This window comes from Lutra lutra, chromosome 16, assembly GCF_902655055.1.
Source record: "Lutra lutra chromosome 16, mLutLut1.2, whole genome shotgun sequence".
In the NCBI taxonomy this organism is placed as follows: domain Eukaryota; kingdom Metazoa; phylum Chordata; class Mammalia; order Carnivora; family Mustelidae; genus Lutra; species Lutra lutra.
The window spans coordinates 25,836,713-25,863,733 of record NC_062293.1 but is presented as its reverse complement, the minus strand read 5'-3'; the positions used below and the strand labels follow the sequence as shown (position 1 = coordinate 25,863,733).

General features: G+C 46.9%; 1 protein-coding gene across 2 annotated transcripts in view; it reads right to left on the bottom strand.

The window, feature by feature from the left end:
• Positions 1-20,357, bottom strand: part of ACSF2 (acyl-CoA synthetase family member 2) — a 35,076-nt gene extending 14,719 nt beyond the window's left edge. The window contains exon 1 of one of the 2 annotated variants that reach the window (XM_047707759.1): positions 20,181-20,357. In XM_047707759.1, coding sequence (XP_047563715.1) covers positions 20,181-20,308 — 128 coding nt within the window. In that variant the 5' untranslated portion in view covers positions 20,309-20,357. The remainder of the gene's footprint in view (positions 1-20,180) is intronic. The other variant, XM_047707758.1, reaches the window with a different exon arrangement.
• Between the last annotated feature and the right edge of the window lie 6,664 nt (positions 20,358-27,021).

Genomic DNA, 27,021 nt, shown 5'->3' with positions numbered 1-27,021 from the left:
ACAGCCCACACAGCAGGACTCTGCTGTCCTGTAAGGCCCACACCCATTACCCACAGGCTGATAACCTAATGAGTTGTTGAGCAGATTCCCAATGGTCGCTCAGTGGTCACCTCAAAAGAGACTGGGTACCCCAAATCCCTACCTCACACACATGTAGTCGAGGGCGTGCATGTTTGCCCACTGGGAAAAAGCATGCTCTTTTTCTTGGGGTTTGCCAAAGCGATGGTTGTAAGAACAAGCACGTGGAGAGAACCTGGCTTAGGGACAAACTGAACACAGGGTTAAGCAGGGAGAGAGACATAGAGACAGAGACAGGAAGACGCAGCCACAGACTTCATCGTGAGGCTTTGAATCCCCAGGCCTAGCCACATGGGATGTCTACCTTCCTCTGGACTTTTCACTGCCAAAAGACAATACACTCCTTCTTTAAATTTAAGCCAGTTTGGGGGGAAAAGAAAAGCCAAATTCCATTTGTAACAACAAGGATGAAGCTGGAGGACATGATGTTAAGTTACACAGAGAGACAAACATTGCATGATTTCGCTTATACATGCAGTCTAAGACATGAGCAAAAAAGATAAATTTGCCTCGATTTGCTTACAACTGGCACATCCTAATATACCCGCATTTTTCACATTCAGTTATGACCGGGGCCCTCGAAGTCCTGGCAGTCGGTCTCGCCTAGCCCAGCATCGGGATCAGGAGGCAGCCAAGGGCTGATCTCAGCCACCTGAATGGCTTTGCGGTCAACAGAACCTGACAACAGGCTTTCTCTTATTCTCACAGTGACCAGGCGTCCTCTTTAGTTCCGAACTTGGGTTTCTACTCATTCACCATGGATTTCAGACCAGACGGTAGCCTCCTGGAAATTCTAGCTGGTAAGTCAACAGGTTGATTTATGTACAACCTCTCCCCGCCCCTCTAATCCCTGCTAAACAAAACAAAACAAAAAACAGAAAAGAAGCCCATTTCAGTTGTCACATGTGTTACATCCCTTATCTTCACGGCAGCTCTGATAGGTGCTGTGACAGAGGCCCCCAGTAGGCCCTTGTCCTTAATAAAGCATCCTTGGGGTGTTCAACTGGCCATGGCCATGCGGACCCCAGACTGCATTCCCAAGCTTCCCTCACAGGTGGTCTGCCCAGGGAGATCTACAGAGAGGTACATGTGCAACTTTCCTTCCCGGGAAGGGGCATCTTTTCTTTGTCCTTCACTGGCTGGAATATCATCTGTGACAGGAAGAGAATGGCAGCCATCTTGAGCCACCTGGTGAGCTTGGACACCGCAGAGCTGATGTCGACAGCAAGGCGTACCGTGCTGCCATGGGCCGGCTGTCTCCCAGAAAAAAAACTCCCATCTCCTTGAAGCCACAGTGAGAGTGGGTTTCTCTGACATATTCTAGGCAAATCCTAAGAAGGGCAGGTGAAAGCATGAACTCCCATTCTCCAGGTAGAGAGAGTGGAGTGCAAAGAGGCCAAGTGGTCTGCTTGGGCTGGTAGTAGCTGGTTCTGCAGCCGAGGACCACCCGTCACCCCCACACAATTCGGGGAGAAAGAAGTGCGTGGGCAATTCTGTTCTCTAGGCTTTGGACGTATTCCCCAGATTGTCGAATCTCCATTTTATATTTTCCACAACTGTTTATTAATTGACATCAAGAAACAGGGATTGGAGCAGGGCAGGACTGAAGCAGACACAGGTGGCTCGTCCAAAGGACTTAAGAAACTTGGATGAATGCACTTTGCTCATAGATGTGAGAACCACCCATTGTTTCGAAACCCCAAGCGCAAACAGAGTCGATTCTACTTCCCTCCTTCTTCAAACATGCCCCAAAGGCCTTGGGCAAAAGGAGGGAGCCACTGCTTTTTCTGTTCTTAAACAAAGTGGCAGAAATTCCACCTAACTCTGAAAAAGACAGTAGAGATTAGCTTAGGGGACAAGTGGTTTTCTTTCTTTTTTTTTTTTTTTTAATATTTTTTATTTATTTAACAGATAGAGATCACAAGTAGGTGGAGAGGCAGGCAGAGAGAGAGGGGGAAGCAGGCTCCCCGCTGAGCAGAGAGCCCGATGTGGGGCTCGATCCCAGGACCCTGAGACCATGACCTGAGCCAAAGGCAGAGGCTTAACCCACTGAGCCACCCAGGCGCCCCGGGGACAAGTGGTTTTTGTTTGTTATTATTATTATCATTATTTCAATTTGGCTGGGAAGCTTATGGAGTTGGAAGAGAGCCAGCAGTTCCTATGGTTCCTAACTCAAAGAACTAAAGTCCAAGAGTCCTCCCCTCTTCTGCAGCTACCCACAGTTAAGCAGAGGAGCCTCCTTCTGACATGAGGTCAGACGGTCAGACAGTCAGACGGTCAGCAGTAGATTCACTTTATGTCACATGCTGACGTCCTTCACCCACTTCATCTCATCACGTAGGCATTTTATCGTCTCATGTCATCACAGAAGGGTGAGTATAGGAGAATAAGATATTTTGAGAGAGAGCGAAAGACCACATTCACCTAATTTTTATTATAGTATATTGTTATAATTATTCTGTTATTGTTAATTTCTTATGTGCCCAAATTATAAACTTCATCATCAGTATGTATGGATAGGAAAAAGCTTTGTACATACAGGCTTCGGTACTAGCTATGGTTTTAGGCATCCACCAGGGCTCCTGGAACGTATCCCCCATGGATAAGGAGAGACTACTCTCAATGTTTAGCAAAGCTTTCAGCTACTTGGGTTGGGTATTGTAGAACATATAAATATGTGGGAGCCAGGAACTGGAGATGAAACGCCACCTAAAGATCCCCTCAGAGAGTTGGCACTTGAGAATTCAGGGGTACATTGGCTGCCAGGAAACAAGGGTTTGGGGTTTTTTGTTTGTTTTTTAAGAATTCTCTGATGTTTTATTGTTAGCAACTAAATGTTAGCAACTAAAATGTTCACGGTTCTATCCCCAGTGACTCACAGTGCCTGGAATGTAAGAGGTACTCAGTGGAATCACCAAATGCGTGAATTATAAATAATGCACATAACGACCCATTAACAAATGAGTGAAACACTGAATAGACATTTTTCCAAAGAAAATATAAGGTCCACAAGCACATGAAATACAAACAAAAGGAATGGGGAGCTACCAGATTACACACACTTGGAAGGCTAGAATAAAAAAAAAAAAAAACACCAAAAACCAAAATCAAAAACAAAATAACAAGTGCTAGTGAGCATATACAGAAACTGGAACCCCTGGGTATCACCAGGGGGAATGTAAAATGGCACAGCCAATGTGGAAACCAGTTTGGTGTTTCTCCAAAAAGTTAAACATAGAGTTTATGACCCAGCAATTCTGCTCCAAGGTGTTGAGCCCCCCAAAATTGAAAACAGGTGCTCAAATGCAGACTTGTGCATAAATGTTCATAGCAATTCTATTCACAAAACAGCCAAAGGTCAAAACAACCTAGTGGTTCCAGCAATGGATGAATGGATAAACAAAATAGGGACGATCCATTCAGTGGAATATTATTTGGCCCTGAAAGGGAAATGAAGGAGTAATACCCACTACGACATGGATAAACCCTGAAGATATTACAAGCAAAAGAAGCCAGACACAGAAAGCCACATATGGTAAAACTGCATGCATATGAAATGTTGAGATAGGCAAATCTATAGAGACAGAAAGTAGATTACGTGATTGCTTAGGGCTGAGGGGAAGGGAGGATACAGAGGTGATAGCTAACGGTATGGGGTTTCTCTTTGAGGTGAGGAAAATGTTCTAAAACTGACTGTGGTGATTCTTGACTGCACTAAAAACTACTGAATTGGACACTTTAAAAAAACAACGTGAATAATTCCACTCTGAAGCATATACCCAACAGAATTCAGACATGCGCTCACCAAAAGACGGGTACGAGGATTTTTGTGTTATCTCCAATATGGAAACCACCCATCCCATCCACAGTAGGACCAGGGTTATACAATAGCGTCAGCAAATGAACCATGACTATACCCAACAACATGAAAGAAACTCATCAAAAAAAAAAAGTTAAAGGAACCTGATTGAAAAAGGTATATACCGTAGGATTCCATTTCTACGTACAAAACAGTCAAAAGTAATCTGCGGTGATGGAGATCAGGAGAGTGGCCATCTGGGTACTGGTTATACAGGCGTGTATATTTTATCAAAAAGTCACCAAGGAAGCACTTAACCTATGTGCCCTTTGCTAAACCCACGGTGTACTTCAGTACAGAGTTTAAAAGAAAACTCTCCTACGGCTTAAGCTAGTGTTGCTTCACTCATAATTCATAAACTACATTCAGTGACAGATTGTGTCCTCTATTTGCCACTTTGTCACAAAAAGTAAAAACAGCCTGTGTCACTTCCGTGCAAAATCCATCCATCCCTTGATAACTCATGCTGGGCAAGCCTAGCAGACACATCTGTTGGTGATCTCTGTTCTAGAAATTACTCGAAGAAAGAAAAAATCTCCTTTCTGAATGCATCAGGGTTTTCCTTCCTGAGAATGCTGGCAGATGGGAAAGCAGTGTGTATGTCCTCCGTGCCATTCACGGGACACTGTGACTATTGGCCCAACCAACCCGTCTCATACAGGGATGTGCACCACCCCCCCCCCCCCCGGCCCCCTGCCCCGCCCCATTCAGGAGCACAGAGCAGTGCATGGCATATTGCTTGTTTTTCAGAATGGCTTACTGGACACAAGGCCGTGGTCCAGAAGGTTGCCCCCAATTGGAATATGGCCCCAAAGGGAAACCAGAACCACTGGATAACCATCTGCTTTACAATGTCATTTCTAGGAATGTCTGTGGGTGGCACCTGGAGGCTCAGATGGTTAACCTCTGCCTCCAGCTCAGGTCATGACCTCCAGGTGGTGGGATTGGGTTCCACGTTGGGCTGCCAGCTCAGCAGGGAGTCTGCTTCTCCCTCTCCCTCTCCTCCCTGTTCGTGCTCTCTCCGTGTGTGTCTCTCTCAAATGAATGAATAAATCTTTTTTTTAATTAAAGATTTTATTTATTTATTTTACAGAGATCACAAGTTGGCAGAGAGGCAGGCAGAGAGAGAGGGGGAAACAGGCTCCCTGCTGAGTGAAGAGCCCGATGTGGGGCTCGATCCCAGGACCCCGGGGGTCATGACCTGAGCCAAAGGCAGAGGCTTTAACCCACTGAGCCACCCAGGTGCCCCTGAATAAATAAATCTTAAAAAAAAAAAAAAAAAAAAAAAGGAATGTCTGTAGAGATTTTTTTTTTAAGATTTTATTTATTTATTTGACAGAGAGAGATCACAAGTAGGCAGAGAGGCAGGCAGAGAGAGAGGGGGGAAGCAGGCTCTCTGCTGAGCAGAGAGCCCCATGTGGGGCTCGATCCCAGGACCCTGAGATCATGACCTGAGCCAAGGCAGAGGGTTTAACCCACTGAGCCACCCAGGCGCCCCTCTGTAGAGATTTTTAAGACAAGTCAGGAGTGTGGTGATTCTGATTTATGAAAAAGATGGGCACTGTCAGTGGGGAAGGGCAGTGCCAGGTAAATGTCCCACAGGGTATGTGACCTGAAGGCAGAAAGAGCACAGCAACACCCCGCCTTGCAAGGCTCTCCTGCCTGTTTCCTCAGGGAAATCCTCCCCAGCACTTTTGTCCTTGTCTTACAAGTGGAGAAAATTGAGGGCGAGGATAAGCAAATGTTCAAGACGCTGCAGTACAAGTTAATTAACAGGGCCCCATCATTCGATCACAGAGAACTTTCCACAAAAACAGACCGAGTGGCACTGACAAGTGAAACACAGACCTGCCACACACTCAAGGAAGAAGGACGACGCGTGGCAGGTAAGCATCGGGAAAGATGTCCCCTTCACAAATCAGAGAACAACTATGAGGCATTTGTTTCCCAAGAGATCAACAAAAGTGGAAAATATTGATATTGTAATGTCTGCAACTTATTTTCAAGGGGTGGCAAAATACTGTGGGATGTGTGGTATGTGTGTGTCTAGTGTGTGGTGTGTGTATGGTGCTTGGGTGTGTGGTGTGTGTGTCTGGTGCATATATGTGGTGTGTGTGTGTGTGTGGGTGTGGTGTGAGTGGTGTGGTATGTGTGGTGTGGTGTGGCATGTGTGTGGTGTGTGGTGTATGTGCGGTATGGTGTGTCTGGTGTCTGTGTTTGTGTGGTGTGTGTATCTCGCATGTGGTGCTTGTGTGTGGTGTGTGTGCTTGTGTGTGCATGTGGTACTTGTGTCTGGTGTGTGCATGTGTGTGTGGTATGTGTTTGGTGTGTGGTGTGTGTGTCTGGTGTGTGATGTATGTGTGTGGTGCCTGTGTGTGTGGTGTATGTGCATGTTTTTGTGTGGTGTGTGGTATGTGTGTTTGGTGTGTGTCTGTGTGTGTCTGGTGTGTGGTGTGTGTGTCTGGTGTTGTGGTATATGTGTGTGATGCCTGTGTATGTGGTGTATGTGCATGTGTGTGTGGTGTGTGGTTTGTGTGTTTGGTGTGTGTGTATGTCTGGCGTGTGGTGTGTGTGTGTGGTGCCTGTGTGTGGTATGTGTACTGTGTGTGTGTATTTGCAGGGAGAGAAAGGGTGGGGAGGGAGGGAGAGACCTACTCTTTGCCACTTCAGCAGCTGGTATTCTAAATTCAATCATTTTGGTCATTCATCTGGATTATTATACCACCGGGCCCCAAAAGCTGTTATTCCAAAATCACGTGTATGTTGAAAATAATTCAGAATTCTGTCTGATTCTGGAATAAATGAGAAGTCATTACAGGGCAAAATAGAACAAATCACCAATCCTCTGCCCAAACCAGGGACTGCTGTCTTTCCAGAGGAGCCTGAGTCTCATTTCAAAACTCCATGACAGGGGCACCTGGGTGGCTCAGTGGGTTAAAGCCTCTGCCTTTGGCTCAGGTCATGGTCTCAGGGTCCTGGGATCGAGCCCCGCATCGGGCTCTCTGCTCAGAAGAGAGCCTGCTACCTCCTCTCTCTCTCTCTCTGCCTGCCTCTCTGCCTACTTGTGATCTCTGTCTGTCAAATTAATAAATAAAATCTTAAAAAAAAAAAAAAACAAAAAACAAAAAAAAAAAACTCCATGACAGGTATTCTTGTCAAAGAGGACCGCAAGGCCGTCCTGCAGAGCAGTTTCAGCTAAATGAAAGGCCGTCCCCGCCGCAGGGGCCAGTCTGTGGTGTCCTTGGCTCCGAGCAGCCAGTCTGCGAGCTTATCCCGGGATAACAAGCGGAGGTACTCAGCACAGAGCCCACAGATTATAGCGCTGTCCTCGGTATTGCCAGCAAAAGTTCCCTAACTAGAGAAGATCAGTAACATGATTGTTAATCTCGACACAAAAACAAGAACGATTGATAATACAGAATGTTGGCAAGGATGTGGAGAAATGGGCCAGGGTGTAAAACGGGTACAAGATTTTTATTTTATTTTTAAAAAGATTTTATTTATTTATTTATTTGACAGAGAGAGACAGCAAGAGAGGGAACACAGCAGGGGGAGTGGGAGAGGGAGAAGCAGGCTTCCCGCTGAGCAGGGAGCCTGACGCGGGGCTGGATCCCAGGACCCTCGGATCACAACCAGAGCCGAAGGCAGATGCTTAACGACTGCGCCACCCAGGTGCCCCAGCAAAAGATTTTTAAAGGGCAGTGAGGACAGAAGCTGTAATACTCCTTATGTTCCAGGAGACCCCTCCCCTACCACCTCGAGCTGGGACTTCCTGGGAATTAAAAAGGGAGGTTAATGGCAAACCAAGAAGCATTGATATGTCAGCATTTCTGCCAAACTGCGGAAAGAAATCTCAATAGAAAAGGGTCTGAATCTTCAAAGTCCCAGCAATTCACACATGGCAAACTGTTTTCTCACATTAATATCCAATTTGCATTAAATTTGAGTTTTGTAATTTTGTCTTTTTTTTTAATAAAGACGGCAGCTCAAATTATATTAGCTTCAGAACCCTCAAATCTGGATCCCTTCTGATTTAGTAATATCTGTCAACATTTGAATACGCAAATCCTTCGGCCAGTCATGCTATCCTAAAAAACAAACAACGAATAAAACACATGAATGCCTCAAGGTATGAATAAGGATGTTAATTGCTACTTAGCAAAGAATTGAGAAAAAAACACTTTATTTTTTAAGTAAGGGATTATATAAGTAAATACAGAGCATCTGTACAAAAGAACCCTATGCCATTAAAAAAAATGAAGACACTCTCTGTATTTAACGAGATGGAAAATGTCTAATACATTTTAGGTGAAACAGTGCATTTCAGAATAATGAGAATTGACATTTACCAATGCGTCCTCATGCCAGTTCTCTCCTAAAGACTCCATTCTTAGGATCTCTTGTGATCTTCATAGCCACTCCCTGACCAAGATACATACCCACCTTCATTTGGGAATGAAGCTCAAAGAAATGCCAATAAGTAGCCAAGCTGGGATTCAAACCCCAGACTTCCCAAGGCTTCCAAAATATACAAAGTGAATCTCACGGCTTAAAGAGAGCTTCCACGTACGTGTGTGTTCTATGATCATCGGTCTTGGATCATCTATACAAGGATTGTTCTTTTTAAATTTTATTTATGTATTTATTTTTTAAGATTTTATTTATTTATTTGACAGAGAGAGAGAGAGAGCGCGCGAAGTCACAAGCAGGGGAAGAGGCAGGCAGGCAGAGAGGGAGAAGCAGGCTCCCCACTGAGGAAGAAGCCCCATTCGGGGCTTGATCCCAGGACCCTGGGATCAGGACCTGAGCCGATGGGAAACACCCAACCGATTGAGCCAACTGGGCGCCCCTCTTCATTTTTTATGAATGAAGAAGCAAGAGGTTTATTTCCTTATGGTTCCACATCTGGTGGGGGTCACCCCTGGACCCCTTTCTGTGTGTGTTTCTCTTTAAACTGCAGCCCTTCCACAACCTCCCCCGGAGGCCCTATGGGGTCTGGAGCTGCAAACCAGGGGGCCCTCTAAGTGCCACAGGTGCCTGGAGAAATAGCCCCACTGAACCCTGAACCCCCACCCCCCAGACCTCCAGCATACGCTGGTCCTTTTCTGAGATTTACTTGTGGAAACTGATTTGCCTTCACAGCCTCTGATCTCACTGTCCCGTTCTCATGTTCTAGTTCCCTCATCCTGGTGCCAACCACCTGTGGACCCCATAACTGCCTAGCCAGTTTCCTGATGTCACCAGGCTGGAAAGTCTTGTGCCCCAGTGTTGATCCTGCCCGGTCCAGCCTGGCTTTGCAGGGGGGATCTAGACAGAATAGAGGAGCTGGCTGGTTTGGGGAGCTCCCGTGGCATTCTGGACATTCTAGGGTTGGCAACTAAAGTCCAGGCCAGAGGCCACCATGGGTGCCAAGGATCACACAGTCCCGATGGGGGTAGAACTGGGCCCCAGAGGAGTCAAGGGAGGCAGGCTCAATCAGGCCACCTAGGCAAACATGTCTGCAGGGTCTCCTTGGGGGAAGAAACTCTTCCACCTCCTGTTACATATTACCTGCTGGAAGGAGGTGCTTGGCACCGGCTCAAAGGTGAATCCTGTCCTTGCTGGGTGCTGGAATGACCCAGATTACCCTGGGCAAAGCTCTTTTCTTTTCTTTTTTTTTTTTTTTTTAAGATTTTATTTTTATTATTTATTTGACAGAGAGAGATCACAAGTAGACAGAGAAGCAGGCAGAGAGAGAGGGAAGCAGGGTCCCTGCTGAGCAGAGAGCCCGATGTGGGACTCGATCCCAGGACCCTGAGATCATGACCTGAGCCGAAGGCAGCGAGCGGCTCAACCCACTGAGCCACCCAGGTGCCCACCCTGGGCAAAGCTCTTAATCCTTTCAGAAGCCCCGAAGCAGGGAGGGTAACTAGATTTGAGGGCTCCTGGGGACTGTGGGAACACACCCCATGCTGAGGCAGACCACTGCTCCCCTAGGCAAGGTGCCATGTCAGCTACCAGCAAGAAGGCTTTAGAAACGAAATTGAAAGCAATAGCCTATTTTTGTTCCAAGTCATGGACTGGCCTCTGCCCTTCCCCCCTCTACAAGCATTTGATGCCAGGCTGGTCCCCGGGGCCCTAAGAAAAACATAAACCATACACAAAGCTAAAAGACAAGCAGCTGTCCGGGTTTAAAATTTCATCTTATACGTAAGAGACCAGGGATTAGTATTCAGCTTGTATTTAAAGCAAACAAACTCATGAATCAATAAGGACAAGTAATCTAACATAATAAACAGGCAAAGAATATGAACAGAAAATTCACAGAAGACATTTCAGAAGAGCCCAGTCTCACGGCTAATCAGGGAAATGTCCATTCAGCCCACAGTGAGATACACTTTGGCCCCTACCAGAGGAACAAAAAGTTCCTGTGTTCATTCAGTAACACTAAGCATTTGTGAGGACTTTCGGACATGGGACTCTGGGTTGCTACTGGAGGTCACAGCAGCACATCCTCTTCAGGGCAATTTCCAGAAAAGCTGGAACTTCAACCCTTTAACCCACCAATTGTGTTGGGTTAAATTGTGCTGCTGGAGACACAGTTATATAATGGAACAGGAATAATCCAGATCTACAATGTCTGTGTAAATAGATCTTTAAAACACACTGTTGAGAGAAAAAGGGAAGGGCATTCCGGTACAACTTGTGCTGAGATTATGAAAACCCAAGTATTGTTTATGAAGACAAAAATTGGAAAACCAGAAGCACTTATTACTTGCTTGGTGTGATTTGAGGTGCCTTCTGAATGATAAGAATATACTGTTTATGGAACGGAGACATATGAAAAACAAAAAAATGCACTCAGACACAACATGCATTCAATCTATGCCACTGGCTCTCGGTGAAGAGGTGGGTTACAGGATGGCTATAAAAGGGACTGGAATTTGATCCATGTTTTAGTTCTTTTTTTTTTTTTAAAGCTTCTTTTTAATTTTTTTTTTTTAATTTATTTGACAGAGAGCTAGAGAGAGAGCACAAGTAAGCAAAGCGGCAGGGAGAGGGGGAGAGAGAGAAGCAGGCTCTCCGCTGAGCAGGGAGCCCAATGCGGGGCTCGATCCCAGGACCCTGGAATCATGACCCTGAGCCGAAGGCAGCTGCTTAACCAACTAAGCCACCCGGGCGCCCCTGTTTTAGTTCTTTTATGCACAATTTTCTGTAACAAGTATGGCTCTATGTTCATTTGGGGTGATAGGTCCTTTGGTGTTCGTTTTTTTGTCATGTGATTATGGTTAATTTTCTCTTCCATATGAAATATTCATGAAGGAAAATACAAGAAGATTGGTGAATTCCCAAGAAGGGCACCTAAAACATTCAAAAGATGGAACATCTTCCGGGCATGGACAGAGGGAGATGCACTGGTCCCATCATGTGAAAGGCCAGGGCAAGATCAACATTTACATGATGAGAAAACCCAGTCTGTCTCTGAAGTTCATGTGCTGTACTCACAGCAAGCCTCTGTCCTCAGTCAACACATTCCGTCTATGAGACACAGTTGTAGGTACACGGGCCAGTGCAACGCCAAGTTCGTGGTGAAGGAAAGGCTGGTTCTCCTCTTTTATCCTCCTTGCACACCAAGATTCATATCCTCACTATCCAACACACCATTCTTCCAGCTCCTGGACCACTCACTGATACACACCCCATGGGGCTGTGTTCTCTCCTCTCCCTAAGTTACACAAAGACACTAGACTGCTGGTTGACCTGGGAGTGGCACTTGACATGGGAGTAGAGTTGGCTCATGCTTGGGCAGGAGAGGACAACTTTGAACAGGTAACAGTTGTCTGTTCTGAAATAAAGTTATAATTTTCAGGTACCTGCAGAAACGGGTGACACATTTATACCAGCGACAACATACAGCTATTGTCCAAGAAAATGAAGGTGCTGAGTGACAAGTGAATGGTCATTTTCTTAATTGATGGCCCAGAATGACTGATGTTTTAAAAAGAAATTTTGATTCAAGTCTCTTTTAGGAAAAAGAAACAATCCTCAAAATAGATCAGTCTTGCATATAAAACACAAAGCTACAAAATATTGAGAAAAAAAAACATGGGAGAAAAGTCTTTAGGATCTAGGGCTAGGCAAAATTTTTTAGACTTGACACCACAAACGTGGTCTGTAAAATTGGTAACCAGGCCTTGTAAAAATGAAAACCTTTTGCTCTGTTCAACCCTCTTAAGAGGGTAAAAAGACAAGGCACAGAATGGGAGAAAATATTTGCAAACCACATATCTAACAGAGGACTAGTCCTTAGAATACATAAAGAACTCTGTAAACTCAACAGTTAAAAACCCCAAAGAATCCAACTACAAAATGGGTAAAAGACATGAAGATACATTTCATCAAAGATGGCAAATAAGCCTATGGAAAGATAGTCAACATCATTCAACATTAGGGTAATTCATATGAAAACCACAGTATTACTACATACCTATCAGAATGGCGAAAATAAAAAATAGACGATGGTGAGAATGCTGATGACTCACGCATTGTTGGTGGGATCATAAAATGGTTCAGTCATCCTGGAAAACAGGCAGTTTCTTTTAAAAGCGAAATAGGCAACTACCATATGAGCCGGCAATTACACATTGGGGGCCATGATCCCAAATAAAGAATTCTGTTCCCAGGGAAATGAAGGCTTATGTTCACACAAAAATCTGTACACGAATACTTATAGCAGCCTTATATGAAGACATTGGAAACAATCCAAGTATCTTCCAATGAACGAATGGGTAAGCCAACTGCGCATCCGTAACAAAGAATACTGGTTAGCAATAATAAGAAAGGAACTATTGACATGCAAAGAAACCTGGATGAATTTCCAGAGAATTCCTCAGAACAAAAAAACCAATTGCAAAACATAGCATACAATATGATTCTGTCTACACCATATCTTTAAATTTCAAAATCATGGAAGATTGCTAGAGGTTAAGCAAGGCCTGGAGATGAGAAAGAATTAAGTGTAGTCATGAAAGAGAAAATTGAAGTACCCTTGTGATACTGTACTAATTTTGCAAGAGGTTACCATTCAGGGAAACCAGATAAAGGGTATATGGGATCTGTTTGTGTTCTTTCTTTCTTTTTTTTTTTTTTAAGATTTTATTTATTTATTTGACAGAGAGGGAGAGATCACAAGTAGGCAGAGAGACAGGCAGAGAGAGAGGGGGAAGCAGGCTCCCTGCTGAGCAGAGAGCCCGATGTGGGGCTCGATCCCAGAACCCTGAGATCATGACCTGAACCAAAGGCAGAGGCTTAACCCACTGAGCCACCCAGGTGTTCCTGTTTGCATTATTTCTTACAACTGCATGTGAATTTTGACTTATCTCGAAATAAAAAGGTTAACTTAAAAAAAGGTCCTTAGATTATATAATATTGGGGACTGTTAACCCTTGACGCATCTGGGGCCCCACTTCTCAATATGCCTTTCTGTCATCACACCCAAGAAGTAAAATGTTGGGCAGGTGAGATCATGTCCTTTCCCCCAGAGTTATCAAGGAAAGCTAAACGGTTCAATGCATAATACACACACTCTCATGAATTTTTGTCAAGGTTAATGGGTCCGTCCTCCCCAAGACATCCCTTGGTTTTTGAGCAAAAGAAGCCAGACACAAAAGCATATACTCTAAGATTCAAGGATCGGCAAAATTAACCTATGGAGATTAGAAGTCAAAACCGCAGTGGTAGCCTCTGGTTAGGGAAGGGCATTGACTGGAAACGGGTATGAGAGAAATTTCTAGACCTGTGCTGTCTATAGGATAACCGCTAGTCACATGTGGTTATGGAGCACTTGAAATGTTGCTAGTCTGCGTGAAGGTTTTCTGTGAGTGTTAAATACACACCCGGTTTGGAAGACTTTATTTAAAAAAAAAAAAAAAAGAATGTAAAACACTTCAGTTGGTAATTTTTAAAAGATTGGTCATATGCTAAAATGATATTTTGACTATACTAAGTCAAAGAAAATGTGTCATTAAAACTAATGTCACCTATTTCTTATTACCTTCTTAATATGGCTACTAGAAAACTTACAATTGCATGTGTGGCTCATGGTATGTCTCTATTGAATAACACTGCTTTATTTTTTTTTAATTTATTTTAATTAACATATAATGTATTACAAGCCCCAGGGGTACAGGTCTGTGAATTGCCAGGTTTACACACTTCACAGCACTCATCATAGCACATACCCTCCCCAATGAAGAACACTGCTTTAGAGTGAAGGCTGGGTTCTAGCTCTTGGGGTGTTGAGTACACAGTTGTGTTAAAATGCACCAAACTGTACTCTTAAGATTCATGCATTGTGATTATGTCATAAAGTCCCATGATCTTTTTTTAAAAAATATTTTATTTATTTACTTGACAGAGAGAGATCACAAGTAGGCAGAGAGGCAGGCAGAGAGAGAGGAAGGGAAGAAGGCTCCCCGCCAAGCAGAGAGCCTGATGCGGGCCTCCATCCCAGGATGCTGGGATCATGACCTGAGCCGAAGGCAGAGGCTTTAACCCACTGAGCCACCCAGGTGTCCCAGTCCCATGATCTTTTTACCACCCAACATAACCTTCCTGAAGGAGCCAATAGCCTACAAGGGACTACAAAGAACTGTAGAGTGATACGAACTACAGTAAAGAGATGAGCAAGTCATCCTACAATGAAACATTGGAAATTATTATTCGAGTCTAGCAAACTCAGGAAGCTATTTCTGAAAGCCTGAAGTTCTTGGGGGTTGCAAGGCATTGACGCTGTGGGTCGTCCCTTGGGTTACTTTTACGGAGCCCCCGGGAAAGGATTTGGGCTGACTCAGAACACTTGCTCCTTGATGGGATCACGAAGGTACAGAGGAGGTTAGCTTCTGACCTTAGCTTTCTAGAGACAAAACCCTCAATGTTTTTTGTTCTCCTGGAGGACTAGAGAGAATCAAAGAGTGTCAGGAGGTTGCAAGGAATTCATTAGGGTTCTACACAAGCAAGACTTCACGTGAGTGGGAAGGCTTCATACTTCAACCGCAGTGCTCCTGAATTAGGGGATCGGGCTCAAAGCCCAGCCTCCTTAGGAATCACGGAATGTCTACAGAAATGTAGAGTGTTTCTTGTCTAAGTGGCTATTTTACCAACTAGCCAAGGGACAGAGAGATTGAGTGAATTGCCTAAAGCCATTCGGAATTAGAAAGTATAGGTGTGGACCTTGCTCCCCTGTCATCTGATTCCTTCAGGGAGAAACACGGACCGACAGCACCGACAGGGTTCATAAAACAGGATCGGTAAGCTGGAGACAGAGCTTGTTTATTTTTGAAGGGAGGGACAAGTGGCAGAATTATTGGTACCTGTCATTTATTAGGACATGCTCCCAGCAAGTCCTATTCAAAGAATGAAACTACATCCTGTACTTTAGTTTGTTCAACATTATGATAAGCCAAAAAAAAAAAAAAATGCGAACACAGGCATGTTACATACCCCAAGCAGCCCAGCTTGGTTTAGGCAATTACCTTGCCAGAACTGTCTCCCTCCTACTCTCCCAAGTTCCTAAACTGTGGGCCTTGAGGTTGTTATAGGAATGCACAAACCCATTGTTAGCAAGCATTTCCTGTATAACAGCTCACCACTGCAGTGGGTTGACAATCTCTTTAGCACTAGGCTGTGAGTTAAAAAGTTTCTTAATGTGACATTATTTAACTCTCAAACAACATTATTCACATATGGGAAAGGTCAAGTTCAACTTAGTCCCAAAGCAACCAGCTAAAATGGTTCATTTGAACCCAGATCTGCCTGGCTTCAACGTTTCTGCCTATAGATGGAATAAATTAAAGAATGTGGGGGCACCTGGGTGGCTCAGTTGGTTAAGCAGCTGCCTTTGGCTCAGGTCCTGATCCCAGGATCCTGTGGGGTTCCCTGCTCAGCAGAGAGTCCTCTCCGTCCTCTCCCTCTGACCCACCCCTTGCATGTGCTCACTCTCTCTAAGCCAAATAAATAATAAAATCTTTAAAAAATATTTAATTTAGTTATTTGGCAGAGAGAGAGAGACATAGCGCAAGAGACAGAACACAAGCAGGGGGGAGTGGGAGAGGGAGAAGCAGGCTTCCCGGCGAAGAGGGAGCCCAATGCGGGGCTCAATCCTAGGAGCCTAAGATCATGACCTGAGCTGAAGGCAGACGCTTAATGACTGAGCCGCCCAGGTGCCCCTAAATAAAATATTTTTTTAAAAAATTAAAGAATGTGGGGGAGGTTGGGAGGGCTTGATATCCAGGATTCAGAAGAGTTCAAGCATAGACAAAATTTCATGCAAGGATATGGGCTTCATACTTCAGACTACAGCCCTATCATTAGAGGGAGCAGCTTCAAACTCCAGCCTCAGCAGCAAGTCTCTCCCAGTCCCATTCCCACCAATCAGATTCTTCCTTGCTTTAATTGCCGTCCTCCAAGGAACAGCACCCTTTCTGCCTTGTTTCGGGGGTCTATGGTCTTCCCTGTAGATCGATTTTAGGCAAAGAACTCAGTGAAAACAAGCTCATTGATCTTTATACCCGTCGGCAACCTCCAGAGTACATTGCCATCTATTGCATGAGAGGTAGGAAAGGGTAACCAAACTTATATGTACCATTCACTGGTTACAAAGTCTAAGTTTATAGTTTTTTTTTAATAAATTTTTAATGATTTTATTTATTTATTTGAGAGAGAGAGAGAGAGAGAGAGAGCATGAGAGGAGAGAGGTCACCGGGAGAAGCAGACTCCCCGCCGAGCAGGGAGTCCGATGTGGGCCTCAATCCCAGGACTCCAGGATCATGACCTGAGCTGAAGGCAGTCGCTTAACCAAATGAGCCACCCAGGCGCCCCCTATAGTTTATTTTTATTTTATTTTATTATTTTTTAAAGATTTTATTTATTTATTTGACAGAGAGAGAGAAATCACAAGTAGGCAGAGAGGCAGGCAGAGAGAGGGGGAAGCAGGCTCCCTGCTGAGCAGAGAGCCCGATGCGGGACTCGATCCCAGGACCCTGAGACCATGACCTGAGCCGAAGGCAGAGGCTTAACCCACTGAGCCACCCAGGCGCCCCCTTATAGTTTATTTTTTATTGTTACATTTAAACTGGAGGATCCCTGGTGTCATGTGTAAATCATTACCAGCTCAATTGTTACTCATCTTTGGGGAGTTATGGGAAGAGTCTCTTTTTTGGTAACAATTACGGTTTCCAACCAAAATGCTTCCTGGCTTAATACAATCCCCTCACATAGGGACAGCATTTAACAATTTCTAATACTGGTCCCACCTGTACAGCCATTCCCCTAGGGGGCAGTCCGTGAAGTTCACTTACCCTTCTGACCTACAATTAGCATGGAGTCACCGGAGCCCCAGCTCTGATCATCATTCCTAATTCTGAAAGGCTTAAGCCAATGTTCTTTCCGTCTTTCTCGGCTCCAAGTGCATCCATCACCCCAGATGCAAATGTGAGGCAGCCCCAGGCCAGCTTCAGAGGTCTGGAGGAAGCCTGTTCATCTCAAGTTCATCAAGGAATTTTATCTCCAAGGCTCCCTGAAGCCCCAGACTAGCCCACCCATTTCCTTGGGGAAGGGGATGTGTGGACAAGAGGAAGGAGCTGGTGGTTCAGGAGATCTGGAGAACAATAAGACAGCTTCTTCTTTCCTTCCAGGGGAAAGACTTGGAACAACCCCAGTTTTGATGGAGAGGGGATTGTCTGGCAGGTCCAAGGTTTAGACTTGTGGCTGGGCACAGGCTACCTTCTGGGCAGCTAGATAAAAGGAAGAACCAAGTACAAGGGAGAAAGAAGCCACTGAAAGGGGGATTCTCTCCTACTTTTTTTTTTTTTTTAAGATTTATTTATTTACTTATTTCCCAGAGAGAGAGAGAGAGAGAAAGAGAACACAAGCAGGGGGGGCGGCAGGCAGAGGGAGAAGCAGGCTCTCCACTGAGCAAGGAGCCCAATGTGGAACTCGATCCCTGGATCCTGGTCTGGCATCATGACCTGGGCCAAAATCAGGAGTTCGACGTTTAACTGATTGAACCACCCAGGTGCCCCTCTCCTACTTTTAAATCCGTTGGAATTCCTAGCCAGATGCCATTTGAAGGTCACAGGGACCAGACCTGCCCCAAAGAAAAGGCTGAGCAAAGCAAAACTTCATCAATCCAGCAAGTAGGTAGCATTGATGACAAAGTCACCAGGCTCAGAGGTTAGTTAGGCAATGCACTCAAGGTCACACAGTGGGTAGGTGGAGAAGCCAGGGCTATAACCCCAGGCAGTCTGGCTGCAAAGTTCTTGCTCTTTCCTAACAGGCAAAACTGGGGAAGGTGAGAAGCAGGATAAACAATAGGTCTGGGATGGGGGGAGGGTTGGGTAGCAGAAAAGCAGGCTTCATGTGTGACTAGATCAGAAAAAGCGGAGAGCAGAAGCCCAGGAGCTGTCCATACCATTACACTTGGAACACTGAGTAGTGGTCACTGGACTTACTTTCCCCCCACTAGGCTGCACGTCTCTGGAAGACTGGGTTCCTTGGCTCCTATCTCCATAGCACCCACCAGGTGTTTGACATGACCTATGTGCTCAGGGTTGACTGCTTGAGACTCTGGAGGGTTTCTGAAGGGGAAAGAGGGAGTGATATCAGGCCAAATCACCATAGTCAGTAGAAAAGGGTTCAAGCGCATGGAAGGGATGGGAAGAAATTAGGCCAAATGCTCAGGAAACCTTCTCTCTCTGGACAAATGGATCTCCTCCTGTTGCAGAGGCAGAATTTCTTTAAGGCTTGGTGCCTGTACCCTGAGATTGTAGGCCTGTACCGGGTAAGGGTTCTGGTGTTTAAGCACAAAAATGTCAAAGGTTAAGAGTTTTGCTATGTGACCAGAAGGGGCCTGATTTAGCATCATGAAACATGTATGCTTTTAGGAGGAACTTTCCTTGGGGTCCTCATGTTGTAAGAAGGCTCTCACTGAGCGGTCCAGAGGTGGGGCTTGGAGGGTTGGGGGACTGATGGTGGAATTTGCCTAGGGAGGCATGGTGAGAAGACCCAGCTGTCTTTTTTTTTAAGATTTTATTTATGTGTCAGAGAGAGAGAGAGAGAGCGCACACAGCAGGAGGGAGAAGCAGGCTCCCCGCTGAGCAAGGAGCCCGATGTGGGACTCAATCCCAGAGCCCTCGGATCCTGACCTGAGCCAAAGGCAGATGCTTAACTGACTGAGCCACCCAGGCATCCCAAAACCCAGCTGCCTTCATCACAAATGCATCTACTGACCAGCCTTGAGCCACAGGGTTTTCCCAGAAAACTAGGCGTAGCCATCTTAAAGCACTGTGTGCTTTTTAGTTACCAGGAACCAGCAAGTTCAAAACACTGTGATCTTAGAGTTTTAGCCAAAAGAGGAATTTGCACCTCCCTCCAATCTGCACCCCCCATCCTATTTTTGTTAACCAAACAGTTCTCTCAGAGAAGAAGCCCCTTTGTCCTCCTCCCCCACAACTTAGTTCCCGGCCCATCTGGGTGCCAGGGCCCACTCAGTGGTGTTCAGGCCTCCCCCATCGGGTTGCTGAAGATAACCACCAGTGATACCATCAGTAGGACCCCAGATCTGCTTAAGCAACCAACAAACGATCACACTTGCAGTCTTAAAGAAGAGAGCACTACTTACTACACTGCTGGGGGGCAGTGAATCCTGGGGCAATGGGCACCTGCCAGCCCCCATCCCACCTTTTGCTCTGAGAACAGAAGAGAACAGGTCTAGCAGGTTGCAAGGTGCAAAAGCAATGTTCTCAGCACCTACAGAGGAGAGGGGAGACCGCTGAGCTTAACGGACTGCCAAGACAGGCCAAAGATCCCCATGTTTATCCCTGAAGGGCGGTCCAGCTCAGAGGCAGTGTTCTGAAGACAGAGGCTTGCCCCTGCCCCTTTTCCTCAGGCTAGACCTCCGAAGGCCCAGGCTCCTGGCCCTCGGTGTGCTCATCATGCATGGAAAGAACCAAGAGTCCTGGAACCAGAACCCGGAGTCCGTGCAGGGTCATTGCCAGCCACCAGCTGCAGCCCCAGTGCGCGCGAGCCAGGCCAGCATTTCCTGTTGCCTAGGCGCTGGGTGCGGGGTACCTGCTCCCCAGCGCGTGCCATCCAGAGGTGCTGCAGCCTCGGGCTTCCCAACCAGAGTGGGATTGGCCCCCAGGGAAGCTCTGCAGGACCCCCTAAACTCCCTCCCGCGGGGGAGGTGGGGAGGCGGGCCGCGTACCTGAGGGGGCGGACGGCCTGCAGTCTCGCTTCCTGCCCACCGCCCGCGAGGATGGGGCGGGTCCCCAGCACCCCCGGGCCCCTGGCGCACAGCGTCGCGAGGCGCAGCATCCCGACGTAGATGGCCATGGCTCTCTATGCGCGTCCCGGCCCCAGGAAACTTTTAAAGTAAAAGCCGAGGCGGCTTACTTTTAAAGTAAAGCGGAGGCGGGGCGAGCGCAGAGGGGCGGGGAGGGTCGCCTCTGCCTATGGGGTGCGGAGGACTGGGTCCCGCGGGGCGGGGCGGGACGAGGCGGGGCGAGGCGTGGAGGAAGCGGCTAGGCTCGGGACCACCTTCCCCTGGGACCCGAGGCCCTCCCCTCCCACCTCGAAGACGTTTCCCTCCGGATCCGAAGGCCTCCAGCTTCGGCCGGCTCCCCTCCCGACCACTAGAGGCCTAGGTTTGGGGGCGCAAGAGCTTGTTGATTTCGCAGAAGGGGAGCCCGCGGGCCGTGAGTGCGGGCAGGGAGACGAGGCCGCGGCGCGTCCATCCCCGGAGCCCCGTTTAGCGCGCGGGTCCTGGGCTGCCACCCCCCTCCCTGGGTTGGGAGCCAGAGGCCAAGGGAGCCGCGAAGCACCCCCCCCCACACACACACACACCCGCCCCGAGGCGCGCCAGCTGGAGCGGAGTGTTTGCAGTGGGTGGGGAGGCGGCCAGGACAAGAGTGCGTTGGGCCAGCCCCTTCCGGGGCCCGAAGTCAGCTAACTGGACGCCAGTTGGTACCCGCGTCTCTCCTGGGGCAGCCTTGACCCCCCGCAGTGCACCATGTAGGGTGGCATCAGGGACTGCAACCCGTGCTTCTCATCCCCCATCCGCCTGGCTCTTTCAGGCCTAGGGCACAACTCCGCGCCCGGCCTGAGGCATGAATGGAGAGCGGCTGTCCTGCAAGCTCAGCCCCCCGTGCCTGTTCCAGCTCTGGTCCTGGCGGGGCAAGGTGGCACTGGGCACCAGAGAGGGGCATACACGTCAGGTTCACGCTGTCTTGACCCTTCATCCAGAGGAGGAGGAGGACAGCAATGGAGGCGGGAAGATTGCGGTGGGGTGACCTCCCCTTTCCTGCCCTAGAGGCAGCGATGAAACCTGGGCCACGCAGAAAGCGAGTTTAGGGGCGGGACCTGGCTATAGGAGACCTTTGCCCTTATCTTGGGACTTGGGCTCCACTGAGGTCCTGAGAGGAGGACTGTGCTGGTCCTCGTCATCACCCTGAGAGTGACCTCGGATCTCCCTGAAACCTTGACTCCTGCGGGAGGTCTGCACACTTCAAGTTGTGTGGAGATGGGGGAGGGAGGAAGATGGGGGGCGGGGTTTGCAAGGGACCACCTTCCTAACCAGAGGAATTTGCTGACTGTGACAGCTGCCCCACGAATGGAATGCCCTGGGACACAAACCAGGTCTGGAGGGGATCAGTGCTGCAGTACCTTAATGGGTGGCCCAGGACTTGTGAAGTGAAACACTTCTTGTTTCCTTGCTAATGGGGCGGGGGATGCGGGGCGGGGGGGGGGGGGGGGGGGGGGGGGGGAGGCAGGGGGAAGAGGGGGAGGGGAGGAGAAGGATGAATTCCTCCTTGAACTTGCTCTAGCCTCAGCTCTCCATGCATAGGCTTCCCTGACTTCCCAGACACGAGAGCCAGGGAATATCAGCTGCCAGTGTCAGGATATCTTCCACAAGCCAGACTCTTCAAAGGTGTCCTCTCTGGCCTTCACCACCACCCTGCCAGGAACAGGAACGCCTTTGAATGTGTTGCTGTTTTATGGATGAGGAGACTGAGGGGCGTCCGGCTGGCTCCGTCCTGTGGTAGAGCATGCCACTCTTGATCTCAGGACTATGAGTTCAAGCCCCATGTTGGGTGTAGAGATGACTTAAAATCTTAAAAAAGAAAAAATAAATTAAAAACCTGAGACCCAGGTAGGTTCAGCTACTTGCCCAAGGTCAAGGTAAGCACAGTGAGCACAGGCCAAGGCTCAGGCCACACTTATTTGGTAGCTTTGGGGAAGTCCCAGGGCCTCTCCAACTTCAGTCATCATCTTTAAAATGGGAATGGGGCGCCTGGGTGGCTCAGTCAGTTGGGTGTCTGCCTTCAGCTCAGGTCATGATCCCGGGGTCTTGGGATGGAGCCGTGAGACAGGCTCCCAGCACATCAGGGAGCCTGCTTCTCCCTCTCCTTCTGCCCCTGCTCCTGCACCAATGCACTCTCTCTCTCTCTCTCTCCAATAAATAAATGAAATCTTTAAAAATAAATAAATAAATAAATAATAAATAAATAAAATGGGGGCAATAATACCAGCCTCATGCAGAGAGGTGGGGTAAGGATTGGGGCACAGAACCAGTACTCGACCCTTTATCAGTGATTGTTAGCTTCTCCCTCCATCCTCTCCTTCCTCCTATGTCTACACTCTGAGACTTTCCCCGGTGTTCAGTGTTGCAAACCTTTTTTAGGAGGAGGAATTATTTTCCATCTCTGCAAAGCCTTGAGAAACCTGGTAGGCACTGGTTCTATGAACGGGGAGAAGGACTGGGAGGAAAAGAAGTGACAGTGCCTAATGTGAGGGTCCCTGAGTCTGTTGACCAGAACTCTTAGGTCACTTTGCAGGGGTGGTGAGCCAGGCACGTCACCAACCAGATCCTGTAACTTTCCTCTCTCTACCTTCAACCAACTCAGTTCTGCACAGCTGCTCAAGGGGCTTTCTGCCCCAGCCCAGCGCCTGACTTGCAGGGTTTATGGTGCCTGTGATTCTGCTCAGGCCACTGGTTACCCTGAGAAAGCCCTTAACCTTTCCCCTTTGCCAATATTCTTCCCTTCTGTGCTTCAAAAATGAGCTCAAAATGTAAATGCCACTTATTGCCCTTTTAAAAAAAGATTTATTTATTTATTTGAGAAAGAGAGAGAGCGCACCCAAGCAGGAGGGGCAGGGAGAGGGAGAAAGAATCTTAAGCAGACTTGTGTCGTGGAGCCCAACACGGGGCTCGATCTCATGACCCCAAGTTCATGACCTGGGCTGAAACCAAAGTTGGTCACTTAACCGATTGTACCACCCAGTTTCCCCACATTTATTGATCTTTTAAAAAAGTCTTAGTATCAACCTATGAGTAAATTTCAGAAGAGTTCATCACGGTTAGGGAACAGGGTTAATGCTACACACCCCAGAAGTCACACGTGACAGAAGTTGAGAAGGGAGGGGTAGGAGATGGAGGGGCCGGGCAGATATCCCTGTTTAATTTGAGTCCTCAAGGGATCCTGCCTACCGGTGATGGAACATGAAATAAAGGAGTATGTTTTTGTTTGTTTGTTTGTTTGTTTTTTAAAGATTTTATTTGTTTATTTCACAGACAGAGATCACAAGCAGGCAGAGAGGCAGCCAGAGAGAGAGAGAGGAGGAAGCAGGCTCCCTGCGGAGCAGAGAACCCAATGCGGGGCTTGATCCCAGGACCCTGGGATTATGACCTGAGCCGAAGACAGAGGCTTTAACCCACTGAGCCACCCAGGCGCCCTAAGGAGTATGTTATTTAAAGTTGTGTAGGCAACCAGTCTGTGTACGAAAATAACAGAAAAACTGTATTAGGAGGACTTGGGGAGGAGACCCAACAGTGCAATTTCTCCCCTATAAAACAAAATCAAGAAATGGCTGAATACATATAATATTTAGAGGCAAATAGCATGAATGGTTAAAATCGTTCAAAATGGCTTGGACCTGAATAGACATGTCTCCAAAGAAGACATACGATGGCCAATAAGCACATGGAACAATACCCAGCACAAAAATAAAAATGAAAAGGTGCTCAGTATCAGTGGTCATTAGGGAAATCCAAATCAAAACCACAATGAGGTACCACCTCACACCCTTGAGAATGGCTATTCAAAAAATAACAATAAATCGCTTCTCGGCCTTTTGGCTAAGATCAAGTGTAAAAAATAACAATAAAATAGGGGTGCCTGAGTGGCCCTGTCAGTTAAGCATCTGCCTTCGACTCAGAGCATGATCTTGGGGTCCTGGGATTGAGTCCCACATGGCACTCCCTGCTCAGCAGTGAGTCCGCTTCTCCCTCTCCCTCTGCCTCTCCTCCTGCTTGTGGGCACTCTCTCTCTCTCTCTCTGTCAAAATAAATAAATAAAATCTTTTTAAAAAAATAAGAAAAAGTAACCATAAAATAAAACAGAAAACAGTAAGTGTTGGCGAGCAGCTGGAGAAACTGAAAGCCTTGTGCCTTGTGGCAAGGATATAAAATGGCGCCGCCCCTGTGAAGAATAGCATGGCTGTGTCTCAAAAGTGAAAAATAATCCCTCCGCGATCTAGCAACTCCACCTCTAGCAGGAAGCATTGCAAGTAGGAACTTGAGCAGACATCCATACACGTATGTTCGTAGCAGCATTATTCATAATAGCCAAGAGATGGAAACAACCCGGATTCCCCCTGGCAGATTACTGAGTGGATGACCCAAAGGTGGTATGTCCATACAATGGAATTTATTCAGCCTGATAAAGGAGGGAAACTCTTACATGTGTTATAAGAGAAGCGAACCTTGAGGACATGATGTTAAGTCAGATGAGCTAGACACAAAAGTGCAAACACTTCCAGGAGGTACCTAAGATGGTCACATTCCATGGGAAGGAGAGTGGTGGTTGCCAGGGGCGAGGGAGGAGGAGTGGGCACTTAGTGTTTAATGGGTATAGAGTTTTCATCTGGGAAGATGAAAAGGTTCTGGAGATGGATGGTGGTCATGTTACACAACAGTTCGAGGGAACTTAATGCCCCTGAACTTAATGCCCCTTAATGCCCATGCACTTAAAAATGGTTAAAATGGGGAGCACCTGGGTGATTTAGTGGGTTAAGTGTCTGATCTTGCTGTGGCTCAGGCCATGACCTCGGGATCCTGGAACGGAGCCTCTCCGAGGGCTCCATGCTCAGCACATAGTCTGCTGTCTCTCTCCCTCCTGCTCTGCTCCTCCCTCTCTCCTTTGCGCACATGTTCCCTCCCTCTCAAATAAATAAATAAAATTTTAAATATAAATAATATTTTAGATATTTTATATTTATATATAAACATAGATACATATAAATATAAATAAAATTTTAAAAATAAATAAACTTTTGGGGCACCTGGGTGGCTCAGTGGGTTAAGCCTCTGCCTTTGGCTCAGGTCATGATCTCAGGGTCCTTGGATGGAGTCCCTGCTTCTAGCTTTCAGCTCAGCAGGGAGCCTGCTTCCTCCTCTCTTTCTGCCTGCTTGTGATCTCTGTCTGTCAAATACATAAATAAAATCTTAAAAAAAAAAAAGAGTCATGTGCTCTACCAACTGAGCCAGACAGTTGCCCAATACATGTTTTATCTCAATAAAAAAAAAGGTTTTTTTTGTTTTGTTTTGTTTTGTTTTGTTTTTTTAGAGAGAGAAAGGGAGAGAGCGTGAGCATAGGTGGGGAGGGGTAGAGGGAAAAGGAGAGAGCAAATGGAGTTCCATGTGGGGCTGGATCTCACCTGAGATCATGATCTGAGCTGAGGTAGAAATGCAGAGCTCCCAGAGGAGAGGAGGAAAGTAGATAGAGCTAGCAGACCAGATGAAGGAAAAGGGAGAGGAGGATGAGGAAGAGTTCTGATTTTGTTTTGGGGTGTGTGTGTGTGTGTGTGTGTTTAAGTAAGCTCCACACCCAACGTGGAACTTGAACTCATGACCCTGAGATCAAGAATCTGACGCTCTACCGACCGGGACAGCCAGGTCTCCTGGATTCTCATTTTGAAAGAAAGGATGACAGTGCCCGGAGATAACACAACACTCATACTCTGCCTGTCCGATGTGGCAGCTAGTACCTGAAGCAAAAAAAAAAATAAACAACAAAATAACAAAACAACAAGCCCGATTTAAAAAAAAAAAAAGTCGTCTTAAAAATGGCTGTTTCTGATATTCAAACTAAAAGTGAAAATTGGGAACTGGTTCTGAACTGCCAGGCAGAGTAACATTATTTTGATCACAACCGGTAACTGATGGCAGACACGGGCAGATAGGATCTTAAAACGATCACAATTTTCCAGCAACTCAAAACTAAAAAGCTAAGCAAGCTGCAGTCCTAGCGTTTGCCATAGGTTGTGAAAGCCTTGCTTTTGTAAGGAGAGCAAAAATCTTTTTTGGATGATGTGATTTTTAACTTTCCTTGGGTCAAAGTCAGGAACTAAGGTCAACCATGAAGTCTTGGGTAAAGACCGAGTATATCAGACCCAAGAAAATTTATCTTCCTTTACTCACTCATTGGTTCTGCAGACATTCACTGAGTACCTTTTTGGAACCAGGCTCAGTGCCGGGCCCTCTGGCCTGAGATAGGAAAGAGGCAGGACCTCTATCCTCAGGGAACTCGGTGTCTAGCAGAGAACGCTTATCCTGAGACTGACAATGAGGTGCCATGTGGCCAGTGCTGTGGGAATGGGGAATAGGGGACCGGCACCTACCCTGGGCATGTCCCAGAAGGTCCCCTAGAGATCTGAGCTGGTTCCTTGAAAAAATGAACGGTGTGTTAATTTCCTATGCCTGCTGGAATAAACTACACACATTTGGTGGAGTACAAACAACAGAACTTTGTTCTCTTATGATTCTGAAGGCCAGAAGTCTGAAGTCAGTCTTATGGGACTAAAATCAAAGTGTTGACAGGGCTGGTTCTTTCTAGAGGTTCCAGGGGAAAATCATTTCTTGTCTCTTCCAGCTTCTCGTGGCTTCAGGTCTGCCTTGGCTGCAGCCACATCATGTCTAATCTCCCTCAGCCGCCACCTCCTCTACACCCAAACTCCTCTGCCTCTCTTGTAAGGACACTTGTCATTAC